Source organism: Lampetra planeri, chromosome 58 (genome assembly GCF_965212315.1).
Source record: "Lampetra planeri chromosome 58, kcLamPlan1.2.h2, whole genome shotgun sequence".
Lineage (NCBI taxonomy): Eukaryota > Metazoa > Chordata > Hyperoartia > Petromyzontiformes > Petromyzontidae > Lampetra > Lampetra planeri.
Window position 1 is genome coordinate 3,939,426 of NC_136164.1, and position 13,077 is coordinate 3,952,502.

Below are 13,077 nucleotides of genomic sequence, written 5' to 3' on the forward strand. Positions count from 1 at the left end.
CGAGAGACGGGGGCTGGTGGCAGGGCGAGAGACAGGGCGAGAGACAGGGCGAGAGACAGAGCGAGAGACAGAGCGAGAGACGGGGCGAGAGACAGGGCTGGTGGCAGGGCGAGAGACAGGGCTGGTACCAGGGCTAGTACCAGGGCTAGTACCAGGGCTAGTACCAGAGCTAGTGGCTAGTTCTAGATTTGAAGCTTTCGTGACTGCAAGTGGCTAGTGCCAGGGATAGATTCAAGGCTAGTACCAGGGCTAGATTCAAGGCTAGTACCAGGGCTAGATTCAAGGCTAGTACCAGGGCTAGTGGCTATTACCAGGGCTGGTGACTAGTACCAGGGCTGTGGCTAGTGCCAGGGCTAGTGGCTAGTGCCAGGGCTAGTGGCTAGTGCCAGGGCTAGTGGCTAGTGCCAGGGCTAGTACCAGGGCTGGTGCCAGCGAGGTCTCCACACAGCTCTGACCCTGCGCACCGAGTCATGATGAGCTCCGCGGGGAACCGCTCGGCCGAGAGCGGTGACGACCACCACCGCAGCAGCAGCAGCCACCACCTCCTGCTGCAGGGCCAGCAGCAGATGCTGGCGCTGCAGCAGCAGCTACTGCTGCTGGCGCTTCCCTCGGCGAACTCATCCTCGGCTCACGACTTCCCCGCGACCGCCGCTGCCGCTTCCATCAACGGCCACCACAACCGCAGCCACCAGCAGCATCAGCAGCACCATCATCAGCAGGGCGACTACGACTACGACGACGCCGACTCGCGGTCCGCGATGGCCATCGCCGTGGTGCTGTCCGCGATGTTCGTGGTGGGAGTGGCGGGCAACGTGTACACGCTGGCGCTCGTGACGAGGCACGCGATCGCCCCGCCGCGCTGCTGGAGACGTCTCCTGCGGCTCCTCGCCTCTCGCGCGCCACCACCACCACCACCGCAGCACCACCTTCACAACAACCACCACCAGCAGCAGCAGCATCCTCCGCTGTACACGTCGATGGTTCCATCGCAGCAGCAGCAGCCGCTGACGACGCCGACGCCGTCTCTGCGCCGACGTTCCGCCTCCTCCACCTCCTCCATGTACGTGTACGTCCTCAACCTGGCGCTAGCCGACCTGCTGTACGTGGCCACGGCGCCCTTCGTGGCGTGCTCCAACGTGGCGCGCACGTGGCACTTCGGGGACGCGGGCTGCCGCCTGCTGCTGAGCGCCGACCTCCTGACGACGCACGCGAGCGCCTTCATCCTCACGGCGATGAGCGTGGAGCGCTACGCCGCGGTGCACCGCCCTCTGCGCTCGCTCGAGCGCGGCCGCACAGCGCGTCGCCTCGTGGCGCTGGCCGCGTGGCTGGGCGCCTTGGCGCTCGCCCTGCCCGGCATGGTGATGGTGCGCATGGAGGAGGTCGCCGTGGTCGTGAGCGACCGCGGCGCCGGCGGTGGTGACGGCTCGACACGGAGCGTCACGAAGCGCGTGTGCGAGCCCACGTGGAGCGAGGAGGCGCACCGCGTCTACATGAGCGCGCTCTTCGCCACGGGCATCCTGGCGCCGGGCGTCATCATCGGCTGCGTCTACGCGAAGCTGGCGCGCACGTACTGGCGGTCGCAGACGGCGATGGGCGGCTTCGGCCGCTGCAAGGTGGACGGCCGAGGCCGCTCGCCGCACTCGCCCCGGCACAAGGTGCTCTACCTCATCCTGGCCATCGTGCTCGCCTTCTGGGCCTGCTTCCTGCCCTTCTGGCTGTGGCAGCTGCTGCAGCTCTACCGGCCCCACGTGGCGCTCGCCTCGGTGCGCACCGCGCGCGCCGTCAACCACGCGGTCACGTGCCTCACGTACGGGAACAGCTGCGTGAACCCCTTCCTCTACACGCTGCTCACCAACAAGTACAAGGAGTACCTCGCCACGGGCACGCGGCGGAGGCGGTGGCACCGGCCGCGTGACGGCGGCTGTGGCGCGGGAGGAGGAGGCCGAGTTAGGGGGGGCTCCGACTCGGCCGGGGGGGGGCCCTGGACGCGGAGAGACGCCGCGCTGCTGCCGCTGCGATCGGCGTCCTCGAGCAGCCGCGCGGAGACCTCGCCGAGTCTCGGGGGGCGAGGGGGAGGAGGAGCGGGAGGCAAGGAGGAGGTGGAGGAGTTCGCGGTGGACGAGGATGAGTTCTGAGACGGCGCTGACGGGAGACGAGGCGGGGGGCGGCTGTGGATGACACGCGGAGACACGTGGGGACACGTGGAGACAACTGGAGGCAGATGGAGACACGTGGAGACACGTGGGGACAGTTGAAGACACGTGGAGACACGTGGAGACTTGGAGACACGTGGAGACACGCGGAGACACGTAGGGGCACGTGGGGACAACTGGGGGCAGATGGAGACACGGGGAGACACGTGGAGACAGTTGGAGACACGCGGATACACGTGGAGACACGTGGAGACAGTTGGAGACACGCGGAGACAGATGGAAACAGTTGGAGACACGCGGAGACACGTGGAGACGCGTGGAGACGCGGGGAGACACGGGGAGACACGTGGGGACAGTTGGAGACACTTGGAGACAGACTGGAGACAGCTGGAGACACGTGGAAACAGATGGAGACACGTGGAGACACGCGGAGACACGTGGAGACACGCGGAGACACGCGGGAGACGGGAACGCACGGAGAGACGCGGAGAATCGGGGACACGTTGGAGACGCGGGGACGATGATGACTGAATGTGACACACATGTAACGTGTTACTCGAGTCATGCGTACACACACACATACATGTCACGTGTTACTCGAGTCATACGCACATGCGTACACACACACACATACACATGCACATGTGTAAACACATGCATGTGCGTACATGCGCATGCGTACACACACATACACATGCACATGAGTACACACACACATGCACATGCGTACACACATGCACATGAACATGCGAACACACACATACACATGTACACACACACACATACACATGTACACACATGCACATGCGTACACACACATACACATTCGTACACACACACATGCGTACACACACACACACATACACATGTGTGCGTACACACACATACACATGTGTGCGTACACACACATACACATGCGTACACACACATACACATTCGTACACACACACACATACACACATATGCGTACACACACATACACATGCGTACACATGCACATGCGTACACACACACATGCACATGCGTACACATGCACATGCGTACACACACACATGCACATGCGTACACATGCACATGCGTACACACACACACACATGCACATGCGTGCGAGTGGCCACCTATGAAGGCCGACACGGCACACGAGGGGGTTGGGTGTACACGTAGAGACAGCGTAGAGAGTACATGCAGACAATGCGTTATAACGCAGAACAATCGCCGCTATAACGCGTAACGCTCACCACTATAACACAGAACACTTTAACACGTAGCAGGCTTTCGCGACCAATATTATTCGTAATAAATCGTTTGTGGGTGAGATCGCGTTATTTATAATTGTGTCGTAACCCTCCACCACCCGACACGGCCAATCAGCAGAAAAGTGTCACGTTGACAAAAGACAAAATAGTTCACTACTTTAGCCCACCGGTGTGATGAAGCATGAAACCACAACATTTTCAGTTTTTGAGTAGGACGGTGACGTTTCGCTGGTAATTGCATCCAGCCATTCTGGCGAATTGCCCGATGATGCTGGATGCAATTACCAGCGAAACGTCGTACAACTCAAATTGTAAATGTTGTGGTTTCACACTTCAACACACCGGTGGGCTAAAGCAGTGAACTATTCGTCTTTTGTCAACGTGACACTTTGTTTGCTGATTGGCCGTGTCGGGTGGTGGAGGGTTACGACACATTTATAAATAACGCGATCTAAACCCAACAACGTTGATTATCAACACAGAACGCTCACCGTTACAACGCCTCACTGAGCGTCGTGGTCGTGGCGGCGGTGACATCGCGACTCGCCCGCCTCTAGCCGCTGCTCCCCCATCACAACATTGACGGCGTCTTCTGTTTTTCGCTCGACGCGTTTTTGTTTCTTTCCCCGCGCGCTGCAAAGCGACGTCCCTCGTGCAGGAACGCAACTCCCGCCACCACCCGCGTTAATCGAGGACTGCCCTAGTCATAGGTTTTTACCCTTTCGACTGGTACACAAACTGACGCCTTTATACAAGGCATCATGTTTGCAATAACCACAACACAAGCAGTCAAAATGCAAACAAAAATAAACAACTCTGATGATGATGATAATGATATGCACTGTCCTTGAAGTCGATTGGTCCACACCCGAGACAGCTTTTCTTAGAGCCTAGTCTCCATTGGTGTTGGACCAGATGACGCCAAAAGGCGCACAACTCAAAGACAGCGCAACATCAGAGTATGGAGAGCTCGGGGTAAGCATTTACACTATGAGACATCTCCTTTACCAGTGGCAAAATATAGTGATAGGTTCTTTATGTTTGCATTTTGACTGCTTGTGTTGTGGTTATTGCAAACATGATGCCTTGTATAAAGGTGTCAGTTTTTGTACCAATTGAAAGGGTAAAAACCTATCACTATATTTTGCCACTGGTAAAGGAGATGTCTCATAGTTGAGGACTGCCCTTTGACAGGCGGTCGGGGCGAGCGCTGTTCGTGGCTAGTAGCCCGAACCGACGAAGGCCGTCGCTGCGAACCGCGGCGGTGCGGTGCGAGCCGACACCGCTGCCCGGCCGCCTTTGTCTCCCCGGTGGTTCTGAGACTCTGAACGGAGAATTGCAGGCGGGGTGTGCGGGGCACGAAGATCGACCCCCGGATTGTGCCCACATGATGAGCCGGGCGGGGCGGGGAGGGGGAGCCGCTGGGGCTCACGATCTATCCGGCTCCCGTCGGAGCAACGTGGAATTTGCGACTCGCGAACTCGACGCAACACGCGGTGCTGATGAGCGGAGGCTCAGTGGAGACGATGGGGGGAGGGGAAATATATCGGTGTGTAGGTGTGTGTAGGTGTGAGTGTGTGTAGGTGAGTGTGTTGGTGTGTGTAGGTGTTGTGTAGGTGTGTGTAGGTGAGTGTGTTGGTGTGTGTGTAGGTGTGTGTATGTAGGTGTGAGTGTGTGTAGGTGAGTGTGTTGGTGTGTGCAGGTGTGTGTGTGTAGGTGTGTGTGTGTTGGCTGCGTTGGCTAGCTCGCATGCCCAGCCACCGCATGCCTAAATAGCTTTTGTTCGGCCGGATCGAGGGGGCTAAACGGGCGCGGCACGGGCTAGAGAAGAGATGGAGTGATGTGGTACAGGAGGACGTGGAGCTGAGTGGACTTGCCGATGACTGGTACCAGCGGTGTCAAGATCGGCCTCAGTGGAGGAGGCTCGTGAAGGACGCTACTGGGCAGTTGGAGGCAGTCGCCCTCCAGCAACAACGGAGGGCGGAGGAGCGACGCTCACAACAACGAGCGGAGCGCCGGGTGGCTAAAGCACAGCAAGTTGGTACAGTAGGGGGCACAGGTGGTGCATCAGCCAGTCATCTCGGTCATCTCGGTCAGTCGACCCGTGGCACCTGCTGGGTCTGCCCCGTGACCTCCTGCCGGCGGGCGTTCTACACTTCACGTGGCAGCCTCAAGGTGCACATGGCCTGGCACAAGCGTCGTGGTGACGTCACTGCCACTTAGTGGCGAATGGCGGTTGTTGTTGTGTGTAGGTGTGTGTATGTAGGTGTGTGTAGGTGTGTATGTGTGTGTAGGTGTGTAGGTGTATGTGTATGTGTGTAGGTGTGTGTATAGGTGTGTGTAGGTGTATGTGTGTGTAGGTGTGTAGGTGTGTGTAGGTGTATGTGTGTGTGTGTGTAGATGTGTGTGTGTAGGTGTGTGTAGGTGTGTGTGTAGGTGTGTGTAGGTGTATGTGTATGTAGGTGTGTGTAGGTGTGTGTGTGTAGGTGTGTAGGTGTGTGTGTGTACGGGGAGCGATGGTGTAGTCGGCGACCCGAGTTCGATTCCCGCTAGGTCCTGGGCCTCCCCTAGGTCGACTCAGCCTGCACGGTGTATTGACATCGCCATTGGGGAGACAAAGGCGGCCGGGCGTGGTGTTGGCCACCCACCCCCTCGTGTGCCGTGCCGGCCTTCTTAGTTTGCACGCTAACAGCACTTTGCCCCAACAGTCTGTTGAGGCTACGCGGGGGGGACTTTTGTCTTTGTGTTGTCTCTGGGTTCGTCTGCGCGCGCGCGTGATGAGTTCAACTCGCTGGTGCACAACCAGCTGCTACTGCTGCTGCTACTGCAGCTACTACTACTGCTCCTACTGCTACTACTGCTGCTCCTACTGCTACTACTGCTGCTCCTACTGCTACTACTGCTACTACTACTGCTACTACTGCTACTACTGCTGCTCCTACTGCTACTACTACTGCTACTACTGCTACTACTGCTGCTACTGCTGCTGCTCCTACTGCTACTACTGCTGCTACTGCTGCTACTACTGCTGCTACTGCTGCTGCTGTTGTTGATACTGCTGCAGCTCCTGCTGCTACTGCTGCTACTGCTGCTGCTACTGCTACTGCTGCTGCACCTACTGCTGCTGCTACTGCTGCTGCTGCTGCACCTACTGCTGCTGCTGCTGCTGCTGCACCTACTGCTGCTACTCCTTCTGCTGCTACTGCTGCTACTTTTGCTACTACTACTGCTACTCTTGCTACTACTGCTGCTGCTACTACTGCTGCTACTACTACTACTACTGCTGCTACTACTGCTGCTACTGCTGCTGCTGCTGCACCTACTGCTGCTGCTGCTGCTGCTGCACCTACTGCTGCTACTCCTTCTGCTGCTACTGCTGCTACTTTTGCTACTACTACTGCTACTCTTGCTACTACTGCTGCTGCTACTACTGCTGCTACTACTACTACTACTGCTGCTACTGCTGCTACTCTTGCTACTACTGCTGCTGCTACTACTGCTGCTGCTACTGCTGCTACTCTTGCTACTGCTGCTACTGCTGCTACTGCTGCTACTCTTGCTACTACTGCTGCTGCAACTACTACTACTGCTGCTACTACTGCTGATGCTACTCTTGCTGCTACTACTGCTGCTGCTACTGCTGCTACTACTGCTACTACTGCTACTACTGCTGCTACTGCTGCTGCTGTTGTTGATACTGCTGCAGCTCCTACTGCTACTACTACTACTGCTACTACTGCTGCTACTGCTGCTCCTACTGCTACTACTGCTGCTACTACTGCTACTACTGCTGCTGCTCCTACTGCTACTACTGCTGCTACTGCTGCTACTCTTGCTACTACTGCTACTACTGCTACTACTACTGCTGCTCCTACTGCTACTACTGCTACTACTACTGCTGCACCTACTGCTACTACTGCTACTACTACTGCTACTACTGCTGCTCCTACTGCTACTACTGCTGCTACTGCAGCTACTGCTGCTGCACCTACTGCTCCTACTGCTACTACTGCTGCTCCTACTGCTACTACTGCTACTACTGCTACTACTGCTGCTCCTACTGCTACTACTGCTACTACTACTGCTACTACTGCTACTACTGCTGCTGCTACTGCTGCTACTGCTGCTGCTGTTGTTGATACTGCTGCAGCTCCTGCTGCTGCAGCTCCTGCTGCTGCTGCTGCTACTGCTGCTGCTGTTGTTGATACTGCTGCAGCTCCTGCTGCTGCTGCTGCTACTGCTGCTACTGCTGCTGCTACTGCTGCTGCTGCTGCACCTACTGCTGCTGCTACTGCTGCTGCAGCTACTGCTGCTGATACTGCTGCTGATACTGCTGCAGCTCCTGCTGCTGCTGATACTGCTGCTACTTTTGCTACTACTGCTGCTACTCTTGCTACTACTGCTACTGCTGCTGCTACTACTACTACTACTGCTGCTACTGCTGCTGCTACTACTACTACTACTGCTGCTACTGCTGCTACTCTTGCTACTACTGCTGCTGCTACTGCTGCTACTCTTGCTGCTACTACTGCTGCTACTACTGCTGCTACTGCTTCTGTCGCGGCACGAGGCACGAGGCCGTCCACCGAGTGCCACGGGGTCAGGACGCGGACTGCCCGGTGCGAGGGCGAGACCACGACGCAGCGCCGATGATTATCGATTATTGATCCGAACCTCGGTCCAGTGGGATCAGGCGAATCTCTCTCGTCACGGTGAACGCTCCGGCCGTGATACAAAATGTTTGGGGGGGTTCTGACTTCAGTGGTTCATTGATCTGTGACAAATCTTCCATCACCCCCACCCCCCCTCTCTCTCTCTGTAATGTGATTGCTTTTGATTGTTCAATTGATGGAGCGACCTCTGATGATAATCGATGATTGGATGAATCGACCCGACTTGCTCTCAGTCTCATTGCCGCTCGCTCGCTCGCTTACGCACACACACACAGACACACACACAGACACACACACACAGACACACACACAGACACACACACAGACACACACACAGACACACACAGAGACACACACAGAGACACACACACAGACACACAGACACACACACAGACACACACACAGACACACACACAGACACACACACAGACACACACAAACACAGACACACGCACAGACACACACACAGACACACATAGACACACACAGACACACACACAGACACACACAGACACACACACACACAGACACACACAGACACACACACAGACACACACAGACACACACACAGATCGATACAGATCGCTGGTGAACCGGTGGGTGTGAGACGGTGGACGAGGTGGGTGAGATGGGTGATGGTGGTTGTGATGGTGGTGATGATGATGGGAAGATGGGTGGTGATGGTGATGATGGAAAGATGGGTGATGGTGATGATGGAGAGATGGGTGATGGTTGTGGTGGTGGTGGTGGTGATGATGGAAAGATGGGTGATGGTGATGATGGAGAGATGGGTGATGGTTGTGGTGGTGGTGGTGATGATGGAAAGATGGGTGATGATGATGGAGAGATTGGTGGTGATGGTGATAATGGAGAGATTGGTGGTGATGATGATGATGGAGAGATGGGTGATGGTAGTGGTGATGATGATGGAGAGATGGGTGAAGGTGATAATGGAGAGATTGGTGGTGATGGTAGTGATGGTGATGGAGAGATGGGTGATGGTGGTGATGGTGGTGATGGTGGGGGTGATGATGATGTATGTACTGTATGTTGAACTTTCACACCATACGTAGCCAAGCGCGCTCATCGGAGGTGCAGGGGAAGGGGGTGGGGGGAGAGGGGGTTGGGGGAGAGGGGGTGGGGGGCGAGGGGGTGGGGGGAGATGGAGTGGGGGGAGATGGAGTGGGGGGAGAGGGGGTGGGGGGGCGAGGGGGTGGGGGGGAGAGGGGGGGAGATGGGGTGGGGGAGATGGGGTGGGGGGCGAGGGGGTGGGGGGCGAGGGGAGATGGAGTTTGGGGGGTGACTCCGAGAGAGAGAACGAGAGAGACTTTTGACTTTTTAAACAACATTCATTGCCGCCAGCAGCAACAGCACTGGAGGCGATTCCGATGCGAAACACACAAAGTCACCAGCAACACAAATAAACAATCGCTACAAATCCACGCGCTGTGGCGCTAAATGCACCGCGCACAACACGAAATAAAAGCCACGTGGTGGTGGTGGTGGTCACCGCGCACGCCACGGTGACGAGCGAGCGCTTCAGAAGGTGAACACCACGAGGGTGACGTCCACGCTGGTGCAGAGAGGGGCTTGTCCGGCTCCCCAGCGTTCGAAGAAGACGCGCCGCACATCACCGCCACGTGTGTGTGGTACGCGTGGAGAGAGAAAGAGAGCGAGCGAGAGAGACTTTTGACTTTTAAACCACTTTATTGCTGCCAGCGGTAATAGCTCTGGAACCACTTCCGATACGAGATCACCAACATCGAGTACAAGAGAGACCGAGAGCGAGAGAGTGACCGAGAGAGTGAGCGAGAGAGTGAGCGAGAGGTGGGGGTTTACATAAAGCAAAGTTATAAAAATTAAATTACGAAATGATGAACGAAGCAAGGTGCCGACTACACCGAGCATCTTCTTGTTTCCACTGATCGTAACAAAAAGACAGCGAGAGAACGAGAGAGCGAGCGAGAGAGTGAGCGAGCGAGCGAGAGAACGAGTGAGTGAGAGAGTGAGCGAGAGAACGAGTGAGTGAGCGAGAGAACGAGTGAGTGAGAGAGTGAGTGAGAGAGTGAGCGAGAGAGCGAGAGAGTGAGCGAGAGAGTGAGCGAGAGAACGAGTGAGCGAGAGAGTGAGCGAGAGAACGAGTGAGCGAGAGAGTGAGCGAGAGAGCGAGAGAGTGAGCGAGCGAGTGAGCGAGAGAACGAGTGAGTGAGAGAGTGAGCGAGAGAACGAGTGAGTGAGAGAGTGAGCGAGAGAACGAGTGAGTGAGAGAGTGAGCGAGAGAGCGAGAGAGTGAGCGAGAGAGTGAGCGAGAGAACGAGTGAGCGAGAGAGTGAGCGAGAGAACGAGTGAGCGAGAGAGTGAGCGAGAGAACGAGTGAGCGAGAGAGTGAGCGAGAGAGCGAGAGAGTGAGCGAGCGAGCGAGAGAGTGAGCGAGAGAGTGAGCGAGAGAGTGAGCGAGAGAGCGAGTGAGAGAGTGAGAGAGTGAGCGAGAGAGTGAGCGAGAGAGTGAGCGAGAGAACGAGTGAGCGAGAGAGTGAGCGAGAGAACGAGTGAGCGAGAGAGTGAGCGAGAGAACGAGTGAGTGAGAGAGTGAGCGAGAGAACGAGTGAGTGAGCGAGAGAACGAGTGAGTGAGAGAGTGAGTGAGAGAGTGAGCGAGAGAGCGAGAGAGTGAGCGAGAGAGTGAGCGAGAGAACGAGTGAGCGAGAGAGTGAGCGAGAGAACGAGTGAGCGAGAGAGTGAGCGAGAGAGCGAGAGAGTGAGCGAGCGAGTGAGCGAGAGAACGAGTGAGTGAGAGAGTGAGCGAGAGAACGAGTGAGTGAGAGAGTGAGCGAGAGAACGAGTGAGTGAGAGAGTGAGCGAGAGAGCGAGAGAGTGAGCGAGAGAGTGAGCGAGAGAACGAGTGAGCGAGAGAGTGAGCGAGAGAACGAGTGAGCGAGAGAGTGAGCGAGAGAACGAGTGAGCGAGAGAGTGAGCGAGAGAGCGAGAGAGTGAGCGAGCGAGCGAGAGAGTGAGCGAGAGAGTGAGCGAGAGAGTGAGCGAGAGAGCGAGTGAGAGAGTGAGAGAGTGAGCGAGAGAGTGAGCGAGAGAGTGAGCGAGAGAACGAGTGAGCGAGAGAGTGAGCGAGAGAACGAGTGAGCGAGAGAGTGAGCGAGAGAACGAGTGAGTGAGAGAGTGAGCGAGAGAACGAGTGAGTGAGCGAGAGAACGAGTGAGTGAGAGAGTGAGTGAGAGAGTGAGCGAGAGAGCGAGAGAGTGAGCGAGAGAGTGAGCGAGAGAACGAGTGAGCGAGAGAGTGAGCGAGAGAACGAGTGAGCGAGAGAGTGAGCGAGAGAGCGAGAGAGTGAGCGAGCGAGTGAGCGAGAGAACGAGTGAGTGAGAGAGTGAGCGAGAGAACGAGTGAGTGAGAGAGTGAGCGAGAGAACGAGTGAGTGAGAGAGTGAGCGAGAGAGCGAGAGAGTGAGCGAGAGAGTGAGCGAGAGAACGAGTGAGCGAGAGAGTGAGCGAGAGAACGAGTGAGCGAGAGAGTGAGCGAGAGAACGAGTGAGCGAGAGAGTGAGCGAGAGAGCGAGAGAGTGAGCGAGCGAGCGAGAGAGTGAGCGAGAGAGTGAGCGAGAGAGTGAGCGAGAGAGCGAGTGAGAGAGTGAGAGAGTGAGCGAGAGAGTGAGCGAGAGAGTGAGCGAGAGAACGAGTGAGCGAGAGAGTGAGCGAGAAAACGAGTGAGCGAGAGAGTGAGCGAGCGAGCGAGTGAGCGAGAGAGTGAGCGAGAGAGCGAGAGAGTGAGCGAGAGAGCGAGAGAGTGAGCGAGCGAGCGAGAGAGTGAGCGAGAGAGTGAGCGAGAGAGTGAGCGAGAGAGCGAGTGAGAGAGTGAGAGAGTGAGCGAGAGAGCGAGTGAGAGAGCGAGAGAGTGAGCGAGAGACCGAGAGCGAGAGAGACTTTCAACCACTTCAATCACCGCCAGCAGCGAACACTCCTGGAGGCGATCCCGCCACGCGAGGTCACGTGGGGGCAGGCCGACACGCGTCACAAAGCGGTGCACGCGTCACGCTCGCGCTCGACGGACCAGCTCGCTAGAGAGTGGAACGCAGAACGCCGTTCGCGCCGACGCAGGGAGCTTCACTGCCCCCCCCCCGCCCCCCAGCAGTTCTAAGAATCACGGGCGCGTCTCCGGCATTGAAGCGGCCGTCAGTGTCGCCTTTGCGACATCTGGCTTTGATTCTAGATGTGAAGCTGTCGTGACTGCAAGGATTCATACTCTTAGGTTTTTTCGGTAAAGTCACGTAGGTAGAGAAAATTAAAATTGATAAAAGTAAAATGAAAAGAAAAGAAAAATCACGACGTTTCGGAGGCAACACAAGCCTCCGTCTTCAGGTGGAACCGTCACAGCACGATAGCTGTATCAAGTGGATAGCTGTATCAAGTTATTTTTATTTTACTTTTATTAATTTTAATTTTTTTACCTACGTGACTTTACCGAAAAAACCTAAGAATATATATCTGACTTTGGTTTTTATTCTGCCCCTGGTCTTGTAAACTGCGTGCGTGATATGCGTGTGTGTGTGTACGAGTGTGTTGTATCTGCGTGTGTGTGTGTATGATGCCTCTTGAAATAATAAGTAGTAATTAAAAATACTTTTTAAAAACGCGCTTTAATGTAATGGCAGAACTCCACGACTCCAGCAAGTGGCCCCGAGGCTTGCCACAACGTAAGGGGCCGTGGTGATTTACAGCCAACGTTAGTTGAGCGTGGACAATTAGACCCAAGCCGAAACATAACATATAAAAGATGGTTTAAAAATCGTTTTTTTTATTTTTATGATAGAATATAGTATTGTCATCAGTATGACACAAGTGTACCAAGTTTGCAGTCGATACCACATTGGGAAGTGGGTTAAAATTGAGTTACAGGATTTGAGGATACACCAACAACAACGACAACGACAACAACAACAACAGACAGAGTGAGTTAATACAAAGCGTGTAAAAATAAAACTCTG

At 55.8% G+C, this 13,077-nt stretch overlaps 1 protein-coding gene across 1 annotated transcript in view; it reads left to right on the plus strand.

Annotated features, from left to right (window-relative positions):
* The first annotated feature begins 470 nt into the window (after nucleotides 1-470).
* The window catches only part of LOC144735966 (urotensin-2 receptor-like), a 56,719-nt gene continuing 44,112 nt past the window's right edge, over nucleotides 471-13,077 (plus strand). The window contains exons 1-2 of the mRNA XM_078618567.1: nucleotides 471-841; nucleotides 1,040-2,055. Of these exons, the coding sequence (XP_078474693.1) occupies nucleotides 471-841; nucleotides 1,040-2,055 (1,387 nt within the window). The remainder of the gene's footprint in view (nucleotides 842-1,039; nucleotides 2,056-13,077) is intronic.